This window comes from Engystomops pustulosus, chromosome 4 (genome assembly GCF_040894005.1).
Source record: "Engystomops pustulosus chromosome 4, aEngPut4.maternal, whole genome shotgun sequence".
NCBI lineage: Eukaryota > Metazoa > Chordata > Amphibia > Anura > Leptodactylidae > Engystomops > Engystomops pustulosus.
Window position 1 is genome coordinate 6,415,483 of NC_092414.1, and position 26,901 is coordinate 6,442,383.

General features: G+C 48.4%; 1 protein-coding gene across 6 annotated transcripts in view; it reads right to left on the bottom strand.

Moving 5' to 3' along the window:
* The window catches only part of CACNA1C (calcium voltage-gated channel subunit alpha1 C), a 245,397-nt gene that overhangs the window by 152,030 nt on the left and 66,466 nt on the right, over window positions 1–26,901 (bottom strand). For all 6 annotated transcript variants that reach the window (XM_072144910.1, XM_072144908.1, XM_072144907.1 and 3 more), the window contains exons 2-3: window positions 3,876–4,191; window positions 1,336–1,441 (exon numbers count right to left, since the gene is read on the bottom strand). In XM_072144910.1, the coding sequence (XP_072001011.1) occupies window positions 1,336–1,441; window positions 3,876–4,191 (422 nt within the window). The remainder of the gene's footprint in view (window positions 1–1,335; window positions 1,442–3,875; window positions 4,192–26,901) is intronic.

A 26,901-nucleotide genomic window follows, 5' to 3' on the forward strand; every position in this document is an offset into this window, starting at 1 on the left:
ATACAGGAGACCCCCAGGTTATACCGGCTGTACATATATCATTATATACAGGAGATCCCCAGGTTATACCAGCTGTACATATATCATTATATACAGGAGATCCCCAGGTTATACCAGCTGTACATATATCATTATATACAGGAGATCCCCAGGTTATACCGGCTGTACATATATCATTATATACAGGAGATCCCCAGGTTATACCGGCTGTACATATATCATTATGTACAGGAGATCCCAAGGTTATACCGGCTGTACATATATCATTATATACAGGAGATCCCCAGGTTATACCGGCTGTACATATATCATTATATACAGGAGATCCCCAGGTTATACCAGCTGTACATATATCATTATATACAGGAGATCCCCAGGTTATACCGGCTGTACATATATCATTATATACAGGAGATCCCCAGGTTATACCGGCTGTACATATATCATTATGTACAGGAGATCCCCAGGTTATACCGGCTGTACATATATCATTATATACAGGAGATCCCCAGGTTATACCGGCTGTACATATATCATTATATACAGGAGATCCCCAGGTTATACCGGCTGTACATATATCATTATATACAGGAGATCCCCAGGTTATACCAGCTGTACATATATCATTATATACAGGAGATCCCCAGGTTATACCGGCTGTACATATATCATTATATACAGGAGATCCCAGGTTATAGCGGCTGTACATATATCATTATATACAGGAGATCCCTAGGTTATACCGGCTGTACATATATCATTATATACAGGAGATCCCCAGGTTATACCGGCTGTACATATATCATTATATACAGGAGATCCCCAGGTTATACCGGCTGTACATATATCATTATATACAGGAGATCCCCAGGTTATACCGGCTGTACATATATCATTATATACAGGAGATCCCCAGGTTATACCGGCTGTACATATATCATTATATACAGGAGGTCCCCAGGTTATACCGGCTGTACATATATCATTATATACAGGAGATCCCCAGGTTATACCGGCTGTACATATATCACTATATACAGGAGATCCCCAGGTTATACCGGCTGTACATATATCATTATATACAGGAGATCCCCAGGTTATACCGGCTGTACATATATCATTATATACAGGAGCCACTCAGCCTGTAGCAGGACACTGCTGTGAGCCTCCCGGGGGCCTGACATGGCTGATAACAGGGAGCAATAGATTCTACACGGTGATAATAACCATCAGTTCTGGCTCTGGTATAATCAGTAGAAAGTGATGATAATTATGGACCCATCTCCCGGGTGTCGCAGCCTCGGAGGGCGAGAGAGGAGACGCGGCGTCACTTACCAGGTTGGAGTTGGTGGCGTTGGAGTCGTCCTCCGGGAAGGGGATGTACACAGCTAAGGCCACACAGTTGGCAAAAATAGTCAGTAAAATAATGATTTCAAAAGGTCTGGAAGGAAAGGGTTAAGGAAAAGAGGCCGCGTCTTATAGGGGCCTACAAGAACTCAGGTTCAAAGGTCACATAATCCTGTTACCAATCAGAGAGCAGCTTGTATACCTGTAACCGCTCTGGGAGGATGTTATCTGCCCTGTGATTGGCCTCGGTCTCTCCTCTTGTGTACGCAGGGTTAATTGTCCTGACACAGAACATCTGCATCCCACATTGACGCCAGGACCCCCCACCAAATGTTACTATTGTACAAGTATATGAGCCGCTGAGGTCATATTAAAGGGGTTGGCCAGGACTAAAAGGAACCTTTCACCATATTCTCCTCCATTACACTCAGAGCCTCAGGTCGGGTATGAAATGTCCTTTCTACAATTCCCTCTTTTTATGGGAAATCTCCCCATTTACCTATAAAACATCTCCAAAGTCATGTGACAATGAGCAGAGAAGAGTCATGTTTTCGCCTGAGATGAGGCTGCAGGGGCAGAGTGACTTCAGATACCCCTATAATCAGTGTTATAGCACCTAGAAACTGGTGCTGCTGGTGTCATATTAAAGATGAAAATCTCATCTTTCAGATCACATCTGGTGGTTCCGTGATCTGCAGGACGGGAGAAACTGGAACCTCTTCTGCAGATTGCATTGTTTATGTCATTGAATTTAACTGCCTGTGTTCCTGTTCTGTAGATAACAGAACCAGTAATCTCATGTGATCTGAATGCTGCACTTCTAATCTTTAATATGACACCAGCACCATCCTCCTAGGTGCTACAGAACTGAAGATAGCGGCGTCTGAAGTGACGCTCCCCCTGCAAACTTGACTTATCTCAGGTAAAATCTGACTCTTCTCTGCTCATTGTCACATGACTTTGAAGGAGACTTTTTTATGGGGAGATGTCAAAAAAGAGGGAATTCTAGAAAGGACAGTTCTTCCCTGACCGAAAGAGGGTAGGTATTAGTGCAATGGGCTCATATCTGCTGTCAGGTTCCTTTAAGTATTGGAGGCCTATCCTTGTGCCCATTCAGGAAGACAGGGCCAAATGCTCTTTACAGATCCGCTGGAAGATCAAGAATCGATGGCTGATATAGAAAACACTAAATCCGGCCTACCCCATTATCACCCCTGAATGACCCATTCATGTAAAGAGAACAGTTCTAGGAAGTAACACTGGTCACTATTATAGTTATCCTGGGGGTTGTAATCTTCAGGGGTGTGTCCTGAGTTAGTCAGGGGTGTGTCCTGAGTTAGTCAGGGGTGTGTCCTGAGTTAGTCAGGGGTGTGTCCTGAGTTAGTCAGGGGTGTGTCCTGAGTTAGTCAGGGGTGTGTCCTGAGTTAGTCAGGGGTGTGTCCTGAGTTAGTCAGGGGTGTGTCCTGAGTTAGTCAGGGGTGTGTCCTGAGTTAGTCAGGGGTGTGTCCTGAGTTAGTCAGAGGTGTGTCCTGAGTTAGTCAGAGGTGTGTCCTGAGTTAGTCAGAGGTGTGTCCTGAGTTAGTCAGAGGTGTGTCCTGAGTTAGTCAGAGGTGTGTCCTGAGTTAGTCAGAGGTGTGTCCTGAGTTAGTCAGAGGTGTGTCCTGAGTTAGTCAGAGGTGTGTCCTGAGTTAGTCAGAGGTGTGTCCTGAGTTAGTCAGAGGTGTGTCCTGAGTTAGTCAGAGGTGTGTCCTGAGTTAGTCAGAGGTGTGTCCTGAGTTAGTCAGAGGTGTGTCCTGAGTTAGTCAGAGGTGTGTCCTGAGTTAGTCAGAGGTGTGTCCTGAGTTAGTCAGAGGTGTGTCCTGAGTTAGTCAGAGGTGTGTCCTGAGTTAGTCAGGGTGTGTCCTGAGTTAGTCAGAGGTGTGTCCTGAGTTAGTCAGAGGTGTGTCCTGAGTTAGTCAGAGGTGTGTCCTGAGTTAGTCAGAGGTGTGTCCTGAGTTAGTCAGAGGTGTGTCCTGAGTTAGTCAGAGGTGTGTCCTGAGTTAGTCAGAGGTGTGTCCTGAGTTAGTCAGAGGTGTGTCCTGAGTTAGTCAGAGGTGTGTCCTGAGTTAGTCAGAGGTGTGTCCTGAGTTAGTCAGAGGTGTGTCCTGAGTTAGTCAGAGGTGTGTCCTGAGTTAGTCAGAGGTGTGTCCTGAGTTAGTCAGAGGTGTGTCCTGATGTCTTTAGGGATGTCCCCTGAGTTAGTCAGGGTTGTGTCCTCAGTTAGAGGTGTGTCCTGAGTTAGTCAGGGGTGTGTCCTGAGTTAGTCAGGGGTGTGTCCTGAGTTAGTCAGGGGTGTGTCCTGAGTTAGTCAGGGGTGTGTCCTGAGTTAGTCAGGGGTGTGTCCTGAGTTAGTCAGGGGTGTGTCCTGAGTTAGTCAGGGGTGTGTCCTGAGTTAGTCAGGGGTGTGTCCTGAGTTAGTCAGGGGTGTGTCCTGAGTTAGAGGTGTGGCCTATACTCCAGCGCTCCATGTGACATAGTAGTAAGGATACTTCCACTCCACGATGCTGATGCAGGCTCTGCGGATGGGGTTTTTCAGGGTGAGACATAGCAGGGCCCGGGGTGGTCTGGTGGCCGTGGTGGCCCCCTGCTTCTTCTGCTTGCTGTATTGCTGTCTTTTCCTCTGCGTGGAGCTGACGGTGGATATGGTGGCATTAGCTGCACTGCCCATTAGCTTGGCCTGGCGGGCAGCATCGATGGCAGCCTGCCAGGACAGGGCAGCACCCGGGGATGGGATGTGCTCTGTCGCCAGGCCGGGGGTAGAGTTCATGGTTCCCAAGGCAGGGAGGGGGTTCGTGTAATTCGAGCCTAAAAAGAAGCAGAAAAAAAGAAAATATATCAGATGATGTCAAATTTTGCAGGTTATATACAGGGAGAGGATATAGATGATACGATTATATCCAGAGCTGGAATCATAGTTCTGCTTCACTATCCGATATGAGGATTTCACACCTCACTACTGACCCCTGCTGGTACAAGAGCAATACAACACATGCATGTACTGCAGTGTATGGGGCTATATATATATATATATATATATATATATATGTTGTGTCCTGTATTATATCAGTGTTTTGTATATTACAGTGCAGTGTCCTGTACATTATAACACAGTCTCGTAAACATTATACACTAGTTCTGTGCGCTGCAAGATATATTATATCGCTGTGTCCACCACTGCTATGTCTTATATGTAGATCTATGTGTACTGTACATTATAGCTCAGGGTCCTGTACATGATAGCGCAGGGTCCTGTGCATTATAGTGCAGGGTCCAGAACGTTATATCGTAGTGCCCAGTACGTTATAGCGCAGGGTCCCGTATATTATAGCGCAGCTCCCTGTACGTTATAGCGCAGGGTCCCGTATATTATACCGCAGCTCCCTGTACATTGTAGTGCAGTCTCCGGTACAGTATAGCGCAGGGTCCTGTACATTATAGCGCAGGGTCCTGTACATTATAGCGCAGGGTCCTGTACATTACAGCTCAGGGTCCTGTACATTACAGCTCAGGGTCCTGTACATTACAGCTCAGGGTCCTGTACATTACAGCTCAGGGTCCTGTACATTACAGCTCAGGGTCCTGTACATTACAGCTCAGGGTCCTGTACATTACAGCGCAGGGTCCTGTACATTACAGCGCAGGGTCCTGTACATTACAGCGCAGGGTCCTGTACATTACAGCTCAGGGTCCTGTACATTACAGCGCAGGGTCCTGTACATTACAGCGCAGGGTCCTGTACATTATAGCGCAGGGTCCTGTACATTATAGCGCAGGGTCCTGTACATTATAGCGCAGGGTCCTGTACATTATAGCGCAGGGTCCTGTACATTATAGCGCAGGGTCCTGTACATTATAGCGCAGGGTCCTGTACATTATAGCGCAGGGTCCTGTACATTATAGCGCAGGTCAGGGTCCTGTACATTATAGCGCAGGTCAGGGTCCTGTACGTTATAGCGCAGGGTCCTGTACATTATAGCGCAGGGTCCTGTACGTTATAGTGCAGGGTCCTGTACATTATAGCGCAGGGTCCTGTACATTACACTCGGCGTTGCCCTCTCAGGTCAGAGGTCGCTATCATGTTGTTGTATTATAGCGGCTGCTGCTGTTTTCTGCAGGATGATGTAACGGCCGCTATAATTATGGACGTGATGTACAAACATGTTTACCAGACAATGAGGAGGAGGATAAAATGGGGACACCGGGCCCCCGAGGGACCCTGGTATAACACAAGCATCAGGCATGAGCCACTACAGCAGCCTGTGGGGGTCATTATTACATGTAAGATAACATAAGTGGCTGATAACAGAGACTGCACAGATATCATGCACCTTCCCTGTGAGGCCCCTTTAAGGCAGCATCAGGCGGCACACGGCACCAGCCGTATCATGGCGGCTCCAATCCAGCCCCGCTCTCCATATAACGCACATTTCTCTATGAATAATGCAAGTTTCTGTCAATAATAGGCAAGAAAACATAAGATCCTTTCATCTGGATTATCAACCGGCGCCAGATGTGACCCTCTAATGAGGATGATCCTAACTACAGGGATAGTCACCCAGCTTTCCCAGAGCTCTGCATGGCAACTACATCTCCCACAATACATCACAACAGACGCAAATCACCAGAGTGTGGAAGACATATACAGTGTCTACTCCAGTCACATACAAGGCTGCAGTCACAGCTTAGGGGACGTGTTGTGAGGATTCCGGGGCTCGCTGCTGCTTTGGTAGTGATGTGTTATTTCCGTAAGGTGCGGAGGCGCGACACGACATTCCTCCGCTCCTCATCCTTCATCCCTCATGTCGCTCCTAAGAAGGTAAAAGTCAGGCAGCGGCTGTTTTGTCTCTAGCCCGACGCAGTCTGCGGCCAAACACTGGGGGAAGGGGGGAGCCGGCTCTTTGTATTAAAGCCTAAAAATATCCCCATGTTGTGGTAATTAAAGGAATGTGCAGCATCCGACTGGAGAACAGGGGGGCACTTACTTATCCGAGTGATGTCAGACCCCCGTATATTGTGTCCTATACTCCAGTCACATCCAGAGCTGCGTTCACCATTCTGCTTTCAAGAAACGGACTGATTGTGCATGCAGCTCTGGAGGTGATTGGAGTACAAGAGACATTAAAGGGCATCTACCACCAGGATGAAAGACTGTATGCAAATGAGACTGGGGGGCTCCAGGCTTCATTAACACCTAAAGAGCCCCTCAGGCTCATTTGCATACAGCCCTTCGTCCTGGTGGTAGATGCCCTTTAAGATCTGCAGTCTCCCTATAGTTGTGCCAGAGGGACATTCACCATAGCGAGGTTCCGCAGCAGCCGTACACAGAGTCACATCTGACATTGATTTTCCAAGTCTAAAAACAACCACAGGTCTGTGACGTCCACACGGAGACTTTGATCTTTCTTACAAGCCGCTCGGAGCACGAGGAAACCATCGTAACGAGTAGACGGTGCAGAGATTATCTGGGTTATACTGCAGAGCTATAGAGTTATAGAGGAGTGATACCACAAGTGTGCAGACACCGAACAAGCAGGGGATGTTGTGTTTATATCCAAAGTTGTCTTGTCACTGAAAACCATCAGCATGTTCACGGACAACAACCTCCCAAAATACAAATTTACTTCCGCAAGATTATCACACAGATACAGCGTTCTACTCCAGTCACAGCCAAAGCTGCATGCACGATTCTACTGCTAATTACCACTGATCTACTTACTTACATACATGTGACTACAAAGGTTGCACAACAGGGAAGATGTAGGATATGACTGCCCCTCCCTCTGCGCCACCTCATACCATCAGCCTGCAATCCCACACAAATCTGCATCTGACACAGACAAGCGGAGGGACCCGTCACAATGTCCCCAGAACAACCATAATGATGTTACATTGCAAAAGTAACAGCAGGAAGTGCAACATCCACGTCCAATTAAGAATAACCCTACAATCAGAGTAGTCAAGACTCGATATGTGCAGCTCTAGAGTATAATACAGGATGTAACTCAGGATCAGTACAGGATAAGTAATGTCATGTATGCACACAGTGACTGCACCAGCAGCAGAATAGTGAGTGCAGCTCTGGGGTATAATACAGGATGTAACTCAGGATCAGTACAGGATAAGTAATGTCATGTATGTACACAGTGACTGCACCAGCAGCAGAATAGTGAGTGCAGCTCTGGGGTATAATACAGGATGTAACTCAGGGTCAGTACAGGATAAGTAATGTCATGTATGTACATAGTGACTGCACCAGCAGCAGAATAGTGAGTGCAGCTCTGGAGTATAATACAGGATGTAACTCAGGATCAGTACAGGATAAGTAATGTCATGTATGTACACAGTGACTGCACCAGCAGCAGAATAGTGAGTGCAGCTCTGGGGTATAATACAGGATGTAACTCAGGATCAGTACAGGAGAAGTAATGTCATGTATGTACACAGTGACTGCACCAGCAGCAGAATAGTGAGTGCAGCTCTGGGGTATAATACAGGATGTAACTCAGGATCAGTACAGGATAAGTAATGTAATGTATGTACACAGTGACTGCACCAGCAGCAGAATAGTGAGTGCAGCTCTGGAGTATAATACAGGATGTAACTCAGGATCAGTACAGGATAAGTAATGTCATGTATGTACACAGTGACTGCACCAGCAGCAGAATAGTGAGTGCAGCTCTGGGGTATAATACAGGATGTAACTCAGGATCAGTACAGGATAAGTAATGTCATGTACGTACACAGTGACTGCACCAGCAGCAGAATAGTGAGTGCAGCTCTGGGGTATAATACAGGATGTAACTCAGGATCAGTACAGGATAAGTAATGTCATGTATGTACACAGTGACTGCACCAGCAGCAGAATAGTGAGTGCAGCTCTGGGGTATAATACAGGATGTAACTCAGGATCAGTACAGGATAAGTAATGTCATGTATGTACACAGTGACTGCACCAGCAGCAGAATAGTGAGTGCAGCTCTGGGGTATAATACAGGATGTAACTCAGGGTCAGTACAGGATAAGTAATGTCATGTATGTACATAGTGACTGCACCAGCAGCAGAATAGTGAGTGCAGCTCTGGAGTATAATACAGGATGTAACTCAGGATCAGTACAGGATAAGTAATGTCATGTATGTACACAGTGACTGCACCAGCAGCAGAATAGTGAGTGCAGCTCTGGGGTATAATACAGGATGTAACTCAGGATCAGTACAGGATAAGTAATGTCATGTATGTACCCAGTGACTGCACCAGCAGCAGAATAGTGAGTGCAGCTCTGGGGTATAATACAGGATGTAACTCAGGATCAGTACAGGATAAGTAATGTCATGTATGTACCCAGTGACTGCACCAGCAGCAGAATAGTGAGTGCAGCTCTGGGGTATAATACAGGATGTAACTCAGGATCAGTACAGGATAAGTAATGTCATGTGTGTACACAGCAGAATAGTGAGTGCAGCTCTGGAGTATAAAACTGGCGTCAGGTTACATGTAGCACACAGTTTGGTATAGGTGTAGTTGCCCTTTAAGCAGACGCACTCCCAGCCTCTTCCATTTTGTGCTTATATCATGACTCCCTGTCTGCAGTACCCGCTCCTCGTCATGGATCCGGCATTTTTCAGATTTGTTTGTCAGGGAAATGTGGGGACAATTACTGAAACCTGAGGCTGGAACGCTCTGCAGAATGGGCACCGCCTGGATTGACGTCAGCATCGGGGTCGGGGTCCTCCCACGTCCACTGAAAACCTCAGTTTTTATAACTTTTTGGATAGTTATGAATTGACCCCACTGCAGCTGGTGAAGATCTCTCTATGCCACCTGAGCTGATCTATAGGTCCTCCCAAGGTTATCAATATCTTAAAGGGCAATTCCACACTCATTGCATAGGAACAAGACTAAGTATCCCTGAATAAAAGGAGGTTACAGGTGACAGAGTATATCACAGCCGGATTATCACCACTAGTGGTCAGAATAAAGGTGAATGACACAGGGTCTGGTGGTCTAGGGCAATCAATGGGTTATGGTCAGGATCGCTGGACCACTAGCACAGAGAAGAACTTTATACTTGCACCCCTGGCCATTACAGTGTCATTCAATTATACTATCCCTGGAGGTCTCAGTGAGTGAAGGGATAATTGTACCAATGGTCTGGGGAAGAAAAGGACTTAATCTCGATATAATTGTTGGATCAGAGATCAACAAAGGTAAGAGGTAAAGTAACCTGTGCAGCTGTATTGGTAGGATAGAAACAGAAAGAATTGTGCAGCTGTTACTGTAGGGAGGGGATAGAGAGGACTGTGCAGCTGTTACTGAAGGGAGGCGATAGAGAGAACTGTGCAGCTGTGACTGTAGGGGGGATAGAGAGGACTGTGCAGCTGTGAATGTAGAGGAGAGGAGAGAGAGGACTGTGCAGCTGTGACTGTAGGGAGGGGATAGAGAGGACTGTGCAGCTGTTAATGAAAGGAGGGGATAGAGAGAACTGTGCAGCTGTTAATGAAGGGAGGGGATAGAGAGAACTGTGCAGCTGTTACTGAAGGGAGGGGATAGAGAGAACTGTGCAGCTGTTACTGAAGGGAGGGGATAGAGAGGAATGTGCAGCTGTTACTGAAGGGAGGGGATAGAGAGGAATGTGCAGATGTGACTGTAGGGAGGGGATAGAGAGGACTGTGCAGATGTGACTGTAGGGGGGGGGATAGAGAGGACTGTGCAGCTGTGACTGTAGGGAGGGGATAGATAGGACTGTGCAGCTGTGACTGTAGGGAGGGGATAGAGAGGACTGTGCAGCTGTGACTGTAGGGAGGGGATAGAGAGGACTGTGCAGCTGTGACTGTACGAAAAGGATAGAGAGGACTGTGCAGCTGTGACTGTAGGAAAAGGATAGAGAGGACTGTGCAGCTGTGACTGTATGATGGGGATAGAGAGGACTGTGCAGCTGTGACTGTATGAAGGGGATAGAGAGGACTGTGCACCTGTGACTGTAGGGAGGGGATAGAGAGGACTGTGTGGCTTGGACCGTAGGGAGAGGATAGGGAGAATTGTGCAGCTGTGACTGTAGGAAGGGGATAGAGAGGACTGTGCAGCTGTGACTGTAGGGAGGGAATAGAGAGGACTGTGTAGCTGTGACTGTAGGGAGGGGATAGAGAGGATTGTGCAGCTGTGACTGTAGTAAAAGGGATAGAGAGGACTGTGCAGCTGTGACTGTAGGAAGGGGATAGAGAGGACTGTGCAGCTGTGACTGTAGGAAGGGGATAGTGTGGACTGTGTAGCTGTGACTGTAGGGAGGGGATAGAGAGGACTAAGCAGTTGTGACTGTAGGGAGGGGATAGAGAGGATTGTGTAGCTGTGACTGTAGGGAGGGGATAGAGAGGATTGTGCAGCTGTGACTATAGGGAGGGATAGAGAGGACTGTGCAGCTGTGACTGTAGGAAGGGGATAAAGAGGACTGTGCAGTTGTGACTGTAGGGAGGAGATAGAGAAGACTGTTGAACTGTGACTAGAGAGACGGGATGGAGGGATCCGTGCCACTGGGACTGCAGAGAAAGAATAGAGTGGACTGTTGTATTGTGATTATTGGGAGAGAATAGATAAGATTGCACCTATGAGTGTAGAGAAGGGATAGAGAAAACTGTTCCATTGTGAATGTAAGGAAGGAATTGAAAGAAATCTGCAGCTAAGACAGTAGGGAGATGTTAGAGGGAAGTGGGCAGATGTGACTCTTAAAAGAAAAAAGCAAGGACTATTAGGAAGGAATATGACGGTTAGGAAGGAATAGAGAGTATGAACAAGTGTGACTACAGCGTCAGCGATAGAGAGAACTGTGTAGCTTTTACTTTATGGTGGAAATAGAAAGAACAGTGCTCTGTAACTCTAGGGGGTTAGAGAGAACTGTGCAGCTGTTAAATTTGGTCGGGAATAGAGAGAAATGTGCAGCTCTGACTGTAGGTAGGGGATAGAGAGAATTGAGCATCTGTGTCTGAAAAGAGAGGAAAAAAACTGTTTAACTGTGACTGAAGGAAGGGAATAAAGAGAACTGTGCAGCTGTGACTACCGGGAGGTGAGAGAGAGAACTGTGTAGCTGTGACTGTAGGGAGAGCATAATGAAAACAATGCAGCTGTTCAAAGGAGAGAACTGTGCAGCCTTAACTATAAGAGGTTTCCAAGAGAACTGTTCAGTTGTAACTATTGGGAGAGGATAGAAAGTACTATATAGCTATGACTGAATGAAGGGGATAAATAGACCTGTGGAGCTGTGAGTTTAGGGAGGCTATAGAGAGGACTATACTGCCATGACTGTAGGGAGGTGATAGAGAGGACTGTGCAGCTCTGACTATAGGGATTGAATAGAGAAAACTGTGCAGCTGTGACTGTAGGTAGTGGATATAGAACTGTGCATCTGTAGCTGTGGGGGCAGGATAGTGAGAACTGTGCTGCTGTGACTGAAAGGAGGGATAGGGCGAACTGTGCAGCTGTGACTATAGAAAGGGGATATATAATATTGTGTAGCTGTGACTGAATGAAGGGGATAAATAGAACTGTGCATCTGTAACTGTAGGGAGAGGATAGAGAGGAACATGCAGCTATGAAAGTAGGAAGAAAATAGGTAGAGCTGTGCAGCTGTCCATAGGGCAGACGTGGTGAACCTGTGGCACTGGTGCCAGAGGTGGCACTCGGGGCCCTTTCTGTGAGCACCCAGGCCATCACCCCAGAATGAAGTTCACCAGACAGGACTCAAAGAATCTTCCTGCAGAATCTTCCTACAATGATAGACAAATTTTCCTTCCTCCTTTCAACTGCGTTGGTGTCCTTAGGAGGCTGCACAATTGAAAGTTGTCAAAGAACAAGGAGAAATACATTATTGCTTAAATTGGTGTGCTGGCACTTTGCAATAAATAAGTGGCTTTTGGTTGAAGTTTGGGCACTCAGGCTCTAAAAGGTTGGCCATCACTGCCATAGGGAATGGGTACAGAGGAGTGAGCACCTGAGACGGAAGAGAGAGGATAAAGAGAACTGTGCAACTGTAACTGTAGGAGGTGGATAGACAGAACTGTGCAGCTGTGACTGTATGGAGTGGATCGAGAGGAATTGCAGCTGTGCCGGTAGGGAGGGGAAGGAGAGAACTGTGCAGCTGTGATTGAAGGGAGTGGATAGAGAGGAATGTGCAGTTGTGATTGTAGGAAGGGATAAAGAAAAGTGTGCAGCAGCAACTGTAGGGAGTGGAAAGAGAGGATTGTGCAGCTGTGACTGTAGCGAGGGGATACAGAATATTTTGTAGCTGTGACTGCATGAGAATAAATGGACGTGTGCAGCTGTTAGTGTAGAGAGTGCATAGAGAGAAATATGCATCTATGACGGTAAGGAGGGGATGAAAAGAACTGTGCAGCTGTGACTATTGGGAGGGGATAGAGAGTACTGGATAGCCAAGACTGAATGAAAGGGATAAATAGACATGTGGAGCTGTGAGTTTAGGGAGGCAATAGAGAGGACTCTGCAGTTGTGACTTTATAGATGGAATATAGAGGACTGTGCAGCTGTGTCTGTAGGGAGGGATAGAAAAGACTGTGCATTTGTTACTATAGGGAGAGGATAGAGAGAACTGTACAGTTGTGACTGTAAGGAGGAATAGAAAGAACGGTTTAGCTGTGACTGAAGAGACAGGACTGTGCAGCTATGACTGTAGGGATAGGATAGGGAGAACTGTGCAGTTGTTACTTTACGGAGTAGATACGAGGATTGTGACTGGGTAGAGAATAGAGGGGACTTTAAATCTGTAGCTGTAGAGAGAATAAAGAGAGGACTGTGCAGCAATGTTCATCTGTAGGGAGATGATAGAGAGGACTGTGCAACAATGTTCATCTGTAGAGAGGAAATAGAGAGTACTGTGGAACAATGTTCATCAGCAGGGAGGGGATAGAGAGCACTGTGCAGCTGTGACTGTAGGGAGGGGATAGAGAGGACTGTGCAGCTGTGACTGTAGGGAGGGGATAGAGAGGACTGTGCAGCAATGTTCATCTGTAGGGAGGTGTTAGAGAGGATTGTGCAACAATGTTCATCTGTAGAGAGGAAATAGAGAGTACTGTGGAACAATGTTCATCAGCAGGGAGGGGATAGAGAGCACTGTGCAGCTGTGACTGTAGGGAGGGGATAGAGAGGACTGTGCAGCTGTGACTGTAGGGAGGGGATAGAGAGTACTGTGCACCAATGTTCATCTGCAGGGAGGGGATAGAGAGGACTGTGCAGCTGTGACTGTAGGGAGGTGATAGAGAGGACTGTGCAGCTGTGACTGTAGGGAGGGGATAGAGTGGACTGTGCAGCTGTGACTGTAGGGAGGGGATAGAGAGGACTGTGCAGCAATGTTCATCTGTAGGGAGGGGATAGAGAGGACTTTGCAGCAATGTTCATCTGTAGGGAGGTGTTAGAGAGGATTGTGCAACAATGTTCATCTGTAGAGAGGGAATAGAGAGTACTGTGCACCAATGTTCATCAGCAGGGAGGGGATAGAGAGCACTGTGCAGCTGTGACTGTATGGAGTGGATTGAGAGGAATTGCAGCTGTGCCTGTAGGGAGGGGAAGGAGAGAACTGTGCAGCTGTGATTGAAGGGAGTGGATAGAGAGGAATGTGCAGTTGTGATTGTAGGAAGGGATAAAGAAAAGTGTGCAGCAGCAACTGTAGGGAGTGGAAAGAGAGGACTGTGCAGCTGTGACTGTATGCGAATATATGGACCTGTGCATCTGTTAGTGTAGAGAGTGCATAGAGAGAAATATGCATCTATGACTGTAAGGAGGGGATGAAAAGAACTGTGCAGCTGTGACTGTAGGGAGGGGATAGAGAGGATTGTGCAGCTGTGACTGTAGGGAGGGGATAGAGAGGACTGTGCAGCTGTGACTGTAGGGAGGGGATAGAGAGGACTGTGCAGCTGTGACTGTAGGGAGGTGATAGAGAGGACTGTGCAGCTGTGACTGTAGGAAGGGGATAGAGAGGACTGTGCAGCTGTGACTGTAGGAAGGGGATAGAGAGGACTGTGCAGCTGTGACTGTAGGGAGGTGATAGAGAGGACTGTGCAGCTGTGACTGTAGGGAGGTGATAGAGAGGACTGTGCAGCTGTGACTGTAGGGAGGTGATAGAGAGGACTGTGCAACAGATATGTAGTGATTCAGCTTTTATGCAGGACAGCACAACAAATCTGTCTTGTATATAGTAAATCATCCCTAACCCCCTCCTCCTTATTGACTTAGTGAAAGGTAAGTTGTTCTGTAGGTGGGTGACTTCTTCCCCAAACTCTCTCTCATTTAAACGAAGAGCCGGCGACGATCCGACTGGAGAGATTCCCAGCCCTCAGACATCGGAGAAGGAATAACACAAAGTGACATTTAGTTAAAGATCAGAGGACGTCTGTGTACAATATACCGCCACGGCGTCCACGTGCTCTGTGGTCACTGACCTGCCTGCTACAGGCTCCTCATGTGTCCCCCAGGGATTAGACATAGTGTATACCCCCAGCATCATACAGCGCTCTAAATATTACACACATACAGCGTCCACACAACGTCATACAGCGCTCTAATATTACCCACATACAGCGTCCACACAATGTCATACAGTGCTCTAAAATTACACACATACAGCGTCCACACAACGTCATACAGCGCTCTAATATTACACACATACAGCGTCCACACAATGTCATACAGCGCTCTAATATTACACACATACAGCGTCCACACAATGTCATACAGCGCTCTAATATTACACACATACAGCGTCCACACAATGTCATACAGCGCTCTAATATTACACACATACAGTGTCCACACAATGTCATACAGCGCTCTAAATATTACACACATACAGCGTCCACACAACGTCATACAGCGCTCTAATATTACACACATACAGCGTCCACACAATGTCATACAGCGCTCTAATATTACACACATACAGCGTCCACACAATGTCATACAGTGCTCTAAAATTACACACATACAGCGTCCACACAACGTCATACAGCGCTCTAATATTACACACATACAGTGTCCACACAACGTCATACAGCGCTCTAATATTACACACATACAGTGTCCACACAACGTCATACAGCGCTCTAATATTACACACATACAGCGTCCACACAACGTCATACAGCGCTCTAATATTACACACATACAGCGTCCACACAACGTCATACAGCGCTCTAATATTACACACATACAGCGTCCACACAACGTCATACAGCGCTCTAATATTACACACATACAGCGTCCACACAACGTCATACAGCGCTCTAATATTACACACATACAGCGTCCACACAACGTCATACAGCGCTCTAATATTACACACATACAGCGTCCACACAATGTCATACAGCGCTCTAATATTACACACATACAGCGTCCACACAATGTCATACAGTGCTCTAATATTACACACATACAGCGTCCACACAATGTCATACAGCGCTCTAATATTACACACATACAGTGTCCACACAATGTCATACAGCGCTCTAATATTACACACATACAGCGTCCACACAATGTCATACAGTGCTCTAATATTACACACATACAGCGTCCACACAATGTCATACAGCGCTCTAATATTACACACATACAGCGTCCACACAATGTCATACAGCGCTCTAATATTACACACATACAGCGTCCACACAATGTCATACAGCGCTCTAATATTACACACATACAGCGTCCACACAATGTCATACAGCGCTCTAATATTACACACATACAGCGTCCACACAACGTCATACAGCGCTCTAATATTACACACATACAGCGTCCACACAATGTCATACAGTGCTCTAATATTACACACATACAGCGTCCACACAATGTCATACAGCGCTCTAATATTACACACATACAGCGTCCACACAATGTCATACAGCGCTCTAATATTACACACATACAGTGTCCACACAATGTCATACAGCGCTCTAATATTACACACATACAGTGTCCACACAATGTCATACAGCGCTCTAATATTACACACATACAGTGTCCACACAATGTCATACAGCGCTCTAAATATTACACACATACAGCGTCCACACAACGTCATACAGCGCTCTAATATTACACACATACAGCGTCCACACAATGTCATACAGCGCTCTAATATTACACACATACAGCGTCCACACAACGTCATACAGCGCTCTAATATTACACACATACAGCGTCCACACAATGTCATACAGCGCTCTAATATTACACACATACAGCGTCCACACAATGTCATACAGCGCTCTAATATTACACACATACAGCGTCCACACAACGTCATACAGCGCTCTAATATTACACACATACAGCGTCCACACAATGTCATACAGTGCCAAAATAATACATCCATACTGAGCTCACATACACAAGTAATACCGTCATAGAGTGTCCATACACAAATAACACCATCTTATACTGCCAAAATAGGATTAAACCGCCCTAAATAACATGTCCACTGAATAAACCAGGATCTCTTGAAAGGCCGTTCATTAACCCTGTATGTCCCTACTACAGTAAGAACAGACACCACACAGGGTGGTCTCATCACCATTACTTCCCTCTAGTCACCCTATGGATGGGACTAGATGGGCATATGTAAGGATTAGATACACAGCTCAGCAGTCAGTATCACACAGGATAGAATTAGATACACAGCTCAGCAGGCAGTATAACACAGGAGAGGATTAGATACACAGCTCAGCAGGCAGTATAACACAGGAGAGGATTAGATACACAGCTCACCACACTGTATGACACAGGATAGGATTAGATACACAGCTCAGCAGTATCACACAGGATAGTCTTGGACACGTAGATACATGCTGGGGTGCGCTGTGGCCTCTCTATACTCTGGTATCTATAGATCTATGAACACTACAGTATTCTGTGATCTCAGCCATTAATAATGATGTGATAAGATCTGTGTATTACACGTGTAATGATCAGACGCGTCTTATAATGTACACACAGCGCCAGGACCCAGTATACACATGTCATGTCTGCAGCTACAGAGAGAGACTGGGGTCATACAAGGACGACAGCGCAAGGTGTCAGACCGTCTCCCAGACACAGACGAGTCACCCGAGCTCACCTGATCCCATCCCAGCACTGATACAGACCGAGCACCACAGTGTACATCATATACTGTATATATCCTGTACTCATCCTGTATTACACTCCAGAGCTGCACTCACTATTCTGCTATGTACATACATTACATTGCTTATCCTGTACTGATCCTGAGTTACATGCTGTATTATACCCCAGAGCTGCACTCACTATTCTGCTGCTGGTGCAGTCACTGTGTACATACATGACATTACTTATCCTGTACTGATCCTGAGTTACATCCAGTATTATACCCCAGAGCTGCACTCACTATTCTGCTGCTGGTGCAGTCACTGTTTACATACATGACATTACTTATCCTGTACTGATCCTGAGTTACATCCTGTATTATACCCCAGAGCTGCACTCACTATTCTGCTGCTGGTGCAGTCACTGTGTACATACATGACATTACTTATCCTGTACTGATCCTGAGTTACATCCTGTATTATACTCCAGAGCTGCACTCACTATTCTGCTGCTGGTGCAGTCACTGTGTACATACATGACATTACTTATCCTGTACTGATCCTGAGTTACATCCTGTATTATACCCCAGAGCTGCACTCACTATTCTGCTGCTGGTGCAGTCACATGAATTGTTGGAGTGGGGGGTATATATAGAGTTGCGCAGTGTTGCTGATTGGTTGCCGTGGTTACAAGGCTCGTTTCTTGGAGGATCTGAGTGTTTCCGAGCTGAGCGTCAAATGTTCCATTCAATTACCGCTCATCGATCTCCGGCTCCATAACAAATACATAATGATGGCTCTTAAGACGAGATTCGCAGCTGATAGATCTATGCGAGGCCCAGAATATGAATTTTCCACAACCTCTAACTCGATTCCATGAGACAAATGACCCCCGACCCCCCCCCCCCTGCGCTCCAGCGTCTACACTGATGGTTACTGATCACCGCCACATACCAACAATCATCCCGAGTCTACACATCTATTCCATCACTATAACATATCTCCTGCACCGACGTCTACAACTAATGAGAGCAATAACCATAAGGAAGCGAGAAATCCATCAATTTATCTTGTATCTCTATGTATATATGTACAGATATAGCGGGGGAGGGGCCTATGGTAAGATATATTATACCGCTATAAGAGCGACGGGATGGTTCAGAACTTGTAGGTTGTACAGAGAAAATTTATACAAATTTTTACAATGTATTAGACACAACCAAAATTGTTAAAACTGCCCCCTATGTACAAGAACATAACTACTATAATACTGCTCCCTATGTACAAGAATATAACTACTATAATACTGCCCCCTATGTACAAGAATATAACTACTATAATACTGCCCCCTATGTACAAGAATATAACTACTATAATACTGCTCCCTATGTACAAGAATATAACTACTATAATACTGCCCCCTATGTACAGGGATATAACTACTATAATACTGCCCCCTATGTACAAGAATATAACTACTATAATACTGCCTCCTATGTACAAGAATATAACTACTATAATACTGCCCCCTATGTACAGGGATATAACTACTATAATACTGCCCCCTATGTACAGGAATATAACTACTATAATACTCCCCCTATGTACTGGAATATAACTACTGTAATACTGCCCCCTATGTACAGGAATATAACTACTATAATACTGCCCCCTACGTACAAGAATATAACTACTATAATACTGCCCCCTATACACAAGAATATAACTACTATAATACTGCCCCTATGTACAAGAATATAACTACTATAATCCTACCCCCTATGTACAGGAATATAACTACTATAATACTGCCCCCTATGTACAAGAATATAACTACTATAATACTGCCCCCTATGTACAAGAATATAACTACTATAATACTGCCCCCTATGTACAGGAATATAACTACTATAATACTGCCCCCTATGTACAGGAATATAACTACTATAATACTGCCCCCTATGTACAAGAATATAACTACTATAATACTGCCCCCTATGTACAAGAATATAACTACTATAATACTGCCCCCTATGTACAAGAATATAACTACTATAATACTGCCCCCTATGTACAAGAATATAACTACTATAATACTGCCCCCTATGTACAGGAATATAACTACTATAATACTGCCCCCTATGTACAGGAATATAACTACTATAATACTGCCCCCTATGTACAGGAATATAACTACTATAATACTGCCCCCTATGTACAGGAATATAACTACTATAATACTGCCCCCTATGTACAGGAATATAACTACTATAATACTGCTCCCTATGTACAGGAATATAACTACTATAATACTGCCCCCTATGTACAGGAATATAACTACTATAATACTGCCCCCTATGTACAGGGATATAACTACTATAATACTGCCCCCTATGTACAAGAATATAACTACTATAGTACTGCCCCCTATGTACAGGAATATAACTACTATAATACTGCCCCCTATGTACAGGAATATAACTACTATAATACTGCCCCCTATGTACAGGAATATAACTACTATAATACTGCCCCCTATGGTTAGTAGTGGGGGATGTATTTGCCTGGATCATGCAATGCTGTGTCCTTGAGCCTTCCCTTAGGTGACTGGGATGAGTCACGTTACGTGCGGTGTAAGTACAGGGATTACGTAACGGCAGCTTATAATGGTATAGTAGCAGAGATTCCGACTTGCTCCTGAAAAGCAATATTATAAAGCCGCCTGTGACTAGAGAGCGGAAGCTTTTCTCGTAGTCGTTTTATCTGCAGCTGATGTGTAATACTCCAAGGGAATCTCACAAGGACAATGTAAAGAAAAACCTAAAATTAGTGCCCCACCGATAGTATATAACCCGCCCCATCCCTTATTACTGTTGTCACCACTACAGCACTGGCCGTGTATTCCTGGAATAACCTGCTTGTATATCCTGTGTGAGAGGTAGTCACAGCCCCGCCCCCTGCCTGTATATCCTGTGTGAGAGGGAGTCACAGCCCCGCCCCCTGCCTGTATATCCTGTGTGAGAGGTAGTCACAGCCCCGCCCCCTGCCTGTTTATTCTGTGTGAGAGGTAGTCACAGCCCCGCCCCCTGCCTGTATATCCTGTGTGAGAGGTAGTCACAGCCCCGCCCCCTGCCTGTCTATCCTGTGTGAGAGGTAGTCACAGCCCCCGCCCCTGCCTGTATATCCTGTGTGAGAGGTAGTCACAGCCCCGCCCCCTGCCTGTATATCCTGTGTGAGAGGTAGTCACAGCCCCGCCCCCTGCCTGTATATCCTGTGTGAGAGGTAGTCACAGCCCCGCCCCCTGCCTGTATATCCTGTGTGAGAGGTAGTCACAGCCCCGCCTCCTGCCTGTATATGCTGTGTGAGAGGTAGTCATAGCCCCGCCCCCTGCCTGTATATCCTGTGTGAGAGGTAGTCACAGCCCCGCCCCCTGCCTGTATATCCTGTGTGAGAGGTAGTCACAGCCCCGCCCCCTGCCTGTATATCCTGTGTGAGAGGTGGTCACAGCCCCGCCCCCTGCCTGTATATCCTGTGTGAGAGGTGGTCACAGCCCCGCCCCCGCCTGTATATCCTGTGTGAGAGGTAGTCACAGCCCCGCCCCCTGCCTGTATATCCTGTGTGAGAGGTGGTCACAGCCCCGCCCCCTGCCTGTATATCCTGTGTGAGAGGTAGTCACAGCCCCGCCCCCTGCCTGTATATCCTGTGTGAGAGGTGGTCACAGCCCCGCCCCCTGCCTGTATCTCCTGTGTGAGAGGTAGTCACAGCCCCGCCCCCTGCCTGTATATCCTGTGTGAGAGGTAGTCACAGCCCCGCCCCCTGCCTGTATATCCTGTGTGAGAGGTGGTCACAGCCCCGCCCCCTGCCTGTATATCCTGTGTGAGAGGTAGTCACAGCCCCGCCCCCTGCCTGTATATCCTGTGTGAGAGGTAGTCACAGCCCCGCCCCCTGCCTGTATATCCTGTGTGAGAGGTAGTCACAGCCCCGCCCCCCGCCTGTATATCCTGTGTGAGAGGTAGTCACAGCCCCGCCCCCCGCCTGTATATCCTGTGTGAGAGGTAGTCACAGCCCCGCCCCCTGCCTGTATATCCTGTGTGAGAGGTAGTCAATCTTTTTATTTATAATACACAAATACAAAATATTCACACCTGATACACAAGACAATTATAAGACCCTACAACAATCCACAAGGCCGGCCTGCTGGGCAATATTACTCTCAGTCTCATCAAGTCTCATATCTCAGCCGATCACTAGAGCCGTCGCCATCCCCAGAGCCGTCGCCATCCCCAGAGCCGTCGCCATCCCCAGAGCCGTCGCCATCCCCAGAGCCGTCGCCATCCCCAGAGCCGTCGCCATCCCCAGAGCCGTCGCCATCACCAGAGCCGTCGCCATCACCAGAGCCGTCGCCATCACCAGAGCCGTCGCCATCACCAGAGCCGTCGCCATCACCAGAGCCGTCGCCATCACCAGAGCCGTCGCCATCACCAGAGCCGTCGCCATCACCAGAGCCGTCGCCATCACCAGAGCCGTCGCCATCACCAGAGCCGCCGCCATCACCAGAGCCACCGCCATCACCAGAGCCGTCACTATTACTAGACACAATTAAAGTCCCCACACAACATAAACACTGATCTCCAGACTCCTGCAGGTCACTTAGATTTCCTGGTCTTCTTCCTTCTACCACTACTGTGTCCTTTTGTTCCCCACGTCTTCGTGGACATGGACACGGCAATGTTCTCCTCAGCCTGCTCCTCCACACTGCGCTCCTCCACACTGCGCTCCTGGATGTCAGGATCACACGTATCTCCCACTTATTCTCCTAAGACGTGGAATTTCCCAGGAGACATCTCCACATCCGGTGATGCTCCTGCAGATAGAGGTTTCCCAGACTCCAGTCCAGATGCCACATGCTTACGTTTTACCACCTTGAAACCATCATCATCCATAGGCTGCATCGCTTCTGTGGTGGTACCGGCACTAGGACAACTGCTGGAGGCATCTTCAGGTACCTCAGAGGTCACTCCAGTAACTGACGACACCTCAGGCTGGACATCCACCATCTCTACTTGCTGCTCTACTGGATCTGTAACTGGATCACCCAAGCCCTGACATTCAGGGTCACCTGAACTCTGGACTCCAGCACCAGAACCCACGGTGAGGTCCCTCGAGCTATGATGCTCTCGGTTGAGGTCTTCTTCTGCAGGTATATCTCCTCCTACTCCTTCTTCTCCTCCTCCTCCTCCTCCCTTTGCCGTCTCCTCACCTGGCGGCTCACAGGTCTTATTATGCTGAGCGTCTGGACAATCCAGAAAAGTATGTCCATAAAGCGAGCAGAGATTGCACCTGTACAGGCGTCTCTCCGGTGTCCCAGCTCTCCACACAGGGAACATTTGGCATGAGGGCAGGAATTCGCCATGTGCCAGCCGCCACATCTGTGGCACAGTCTTGGCTGCCCGGGATAGTAACATATCCCCCTGTCAGAGCCCAAGAAGAAGACGTGTGGCAGATGTCTGGTGACTCCCTGGTCCTGGAACAGCTGCACTCTGACCTTATATCCGAAGATCCCCTCTTCATCATAGATCTTACTTGGCTCATCCAGAACCAGACATCGTCTCCGCAGCCAGAGCAGCACGTCCCCCAGAGCCACCACCAGTGCAGCACGTCCCCCAGAGCCACCACCAGTGCAGCACGTCCCCCAGAGCCACCACCAGAGCAGCACGTCCCCCAGAGCCACCACCAGTGCAGCACGTCCCCCAGAGCCACCACCAGTGCAGCACGTCCCCCAGAGTCACCACCAGTGCAGCACGTCCCCCAGAGCCACCACCAGAGCAGCACGTCCCCCAGAGCCACCACCAGAGCAGCACGTCCCCCAGAGCCACCACCAGAGCAGCACGTCCCCCAGAGCCACCACCAGAGCAGCACGTCCCCCAGAGCCACCACCAGAGCAGCACGTCCCCCAGAGCCACCACCAGTGCAGCACGTCCCCCAGAGCCACCACCAGTGCAGCACGTCCCCCAGAGCCACCACCAGTGCAGCACGTCCCCCAGAGCCACCACCAGAGCAGCACGTCACCCAGAGCCACCACCAGAGCAGCACGTCACCCAGAGCCACCACCAGTGCAGCACGTCCCCCAGAGCCACCACCAGAGCAGCACGTCCCCCAGAGCCACCACCAGAGCAGCACGTCACCCAGAGCCACCACCAGAGCAGCACGTCACCCAGAGCCACCACCAGTGCAGCACGTCCCCCAGAGCCACCACCAGTGCAGCACGTCCCCCAGAGCCACCACCAGAGCAGCACGTCACCCAGAGCCACCACCAGTGCAGCACGTCCCCCAGAGCCACCACCAGTGCAGCACGTCCCCCAGAGCCACCACCAGAGCAGCACGTCCCCCAGAGCCACCACCAGAGCAGCACGTCACCCAGAGCCACCACCAGAGCAGCACGTCACCCAGAGCCACCACCAGTGCAGCACGTCCCCCAGAGCCACCACCAGAGCAGCACGTCCCCCAGAGCCACCACCAGAGCAGCACGTCACCCAGAGCCACCACCAGAGCAGCACGTCACCCAGAGCCACCACCAGTGCAGCACGTCCCCCAGAGCCACCACCAGTGCAGCACGTCCCCCAGAGCCACCACCAGTGCAGCACGTCACCCAGAGCCACCACCTCAGACTGGAGAAGGATGGTCACCACCACGGTCAGAGGCTTAGACAGCTGGATGACCTGGAGAGACTTCCAGATACTGTTGTCTCTTGTGGCGTTATAGATCTCCCAGAATTGGTCAAGGCTTCGTGGCAGCTTGAAGCTGATGTCATAGATCCTCGTGGTCGGCACATGGATCAGTGCATAGACCTCTAATGCATCGAACTTCATAAATCCTTTCAGAAGATCTTTCCCAATAACCTGTCGTGTTGGGATCCCCTCCTCAGGGCCGATGTATTTAATCCGCACGGCATTCCTCCTCTGGGGGGTGGGGTTCGTCACACTTGCGTGTGCGGTCTCCCACTATTAGAGTCTATGGTGCTCTGGGCACTTGATCTCCGTGACCATGACAATTGCGCACCAGAAACCACTCCCCAGCTGGATTCTCCGTGCCGGGAACTAGTGCCCTCTGCTGGAGCCTGTGTGCCGGAACTAGTGCCCCCTGCTGGAGCCTGTGTGCCGGAACTAGTGCCCCCTGCTGGAGCCTGTGTGCCGGAACTAGTGCCCCCTGCTGGAGCCTGTGTGCCGGAACTAGTGCCCCCTGCTGGAGCCTGTGTGCCGGAACTAGTGCCCCCTGCTGGAGCCTGTGTGCCGGAACTAGTGCCCCCTGCTGGAGCCTGTGTGCCGGAACTAGTGCCCCCTGCTGGAGCCTGTGTGCCGGAACTAGTGCCCCCTGCTGGAGCCTGTGTGCCGGAACTAGTGCCCCCTGCTGGAGCCTGTGTGCCGGAACTAGTGCCCCCTGCTGGAGCCTGTGTGCCGGAACTAGTGCCCCCTGCTGGAGCCTGTGTGCCGGAACTAGTGCCCCCTGCTGGAGCCTGTGTGCCGGAACTAGTGCCCCCTGCTGGAGCCTGTGTGCCGGAACTAGTGCCCCCTGCTGGAGCCTGTGTGCCGGAACTAGTGCCCCCTGCTGGAGCCTGTATGCTGGAACTGATACTTCCCGATGGTGGTTGCACACTGGAGCCCTCCTCCGCTGGCGGCTTTTGCACGCTGGAGCCCTCCGCTGGCGGCTTTGGGTGAAGACACACGTGGCGTTTTTAGGCCGTTTTTACTAAGTGCGTTTTCGTCCGTTTTTTATTGCACAAATTCGGAAAACCAGACAAAAAAAACGCATGCGTTTTCAAAAAATGGAAGTGTTTTTAAAAAACGGATGCGTTTTTTACGATCTGAAAACGCACTTAGTAAAAACGGCCTAAAAGCGCCACCTGTCTTCACCCTTTTGCACACTGGAGCCCTCTGCTGGCGGCTTTTGCGCGCTGGGGCCCTCCGCTGGCGGCCTTTGTGCGCTGGAGCCGGTATCCTCTACTAGTGACTGTACACTGGCATTAGCGACCTCTATTGGGTCTGTGACCTCCATATCATCCTCCTGGTCTACAGACCGCTGGGAGGCCACTTGAGGTCTATTGCACGTAGTCTCAGGCTCTATTATTGGGGTCACTGGTAATACTGAGGTCACTGCAGGGTTATCTCCACCTGCAGTCTCTGCTCTCTCCACAGCCACTGGGGTCAGGTGTGAACAGGTGTGTACCGGAGGAGTCATTAACACTTTACCCTCTGAAGCAGACACAGTCACTCCTTCACTCTGGGCCTGAACAGAACACACTGGACCTTCAGGTGCCATTGATTTTGCTTCATTCACATTTAACCCCTTGACAGTCTCTGAGCCCCTCACTGGGCTGCCCTGTGATACAATATCATACACAAAGTTATAGTCATTGCTCCTCCCCCCGGACCCCTGTGATACTATATCATACACAGTGTCATAGTCATTGCTCCTCCCCCCGGACCCCTGTGATAATATATCATACACAGTGTCATAGTCATTGCTCCTCCCCCTGGACCCCTGTGATACTATATCATACACAGTGTCATAGTCATTGCTCCTCCCCCTGGACCCCTGTGATACTATATCATACACAGTGTCATAGTCATTGCTCCTCCCCCTGGACCCCTGTGATACTATATCATACACAGTGTCATAGTCATTGCTCCTCCCCCCGGACCCCTGTGATACAATATCATACACAGTGTCATAGTCATTGCTTCTCCCCCTGGACCCCTGTGATACAATATTATACACAGTGTCATAGTCATTGCTCCTCCCCCTGGACCCCTGTGATACAATATTATACACAGTGTTATAGTCATTGCTCCTCCCCCTGGACCCCTGTGATACAATATTATACACAGTGTCATAGTCATTGCTTCTCCCCCTGGACCCCTGTGATACAATATTATACACAGTGTCATAGTCATTGCTCCTCCCCCTGGACCCCTGTGATACAATATTATACACAGTGTTATAGTCATTGCTCCTCCCCCTGGACCCCTGTGATACTATATCATACACAGTGTCAGTCATTGCTCCTCCCCCTGGACCCCTGTGATACTATATCATACACAGTGTCATAGTCATTGCTCCTCCCCCTGGACCCCTGTGATACAATATTATACACAGTGTTATAGTCATTGCTCCTCCCCCTGGACCCCTGTGATACTATATCATACACAGTGTCATAGTCATTGCTCCTCCCCCTGGACCCCTGTGATACAATATTATACACAGTGTTATAGTCATTGCTCCTCCCCCTGGACCCCTGTGATACAATATCATACACAGTGTTATAGTTATTACAGTGACTGATCACATCCTTCCTTTTGGACACCTGTATCCGGGTTTCCCTCCTTGTGTTCGGGGGCCAGTTCTGTACTTTA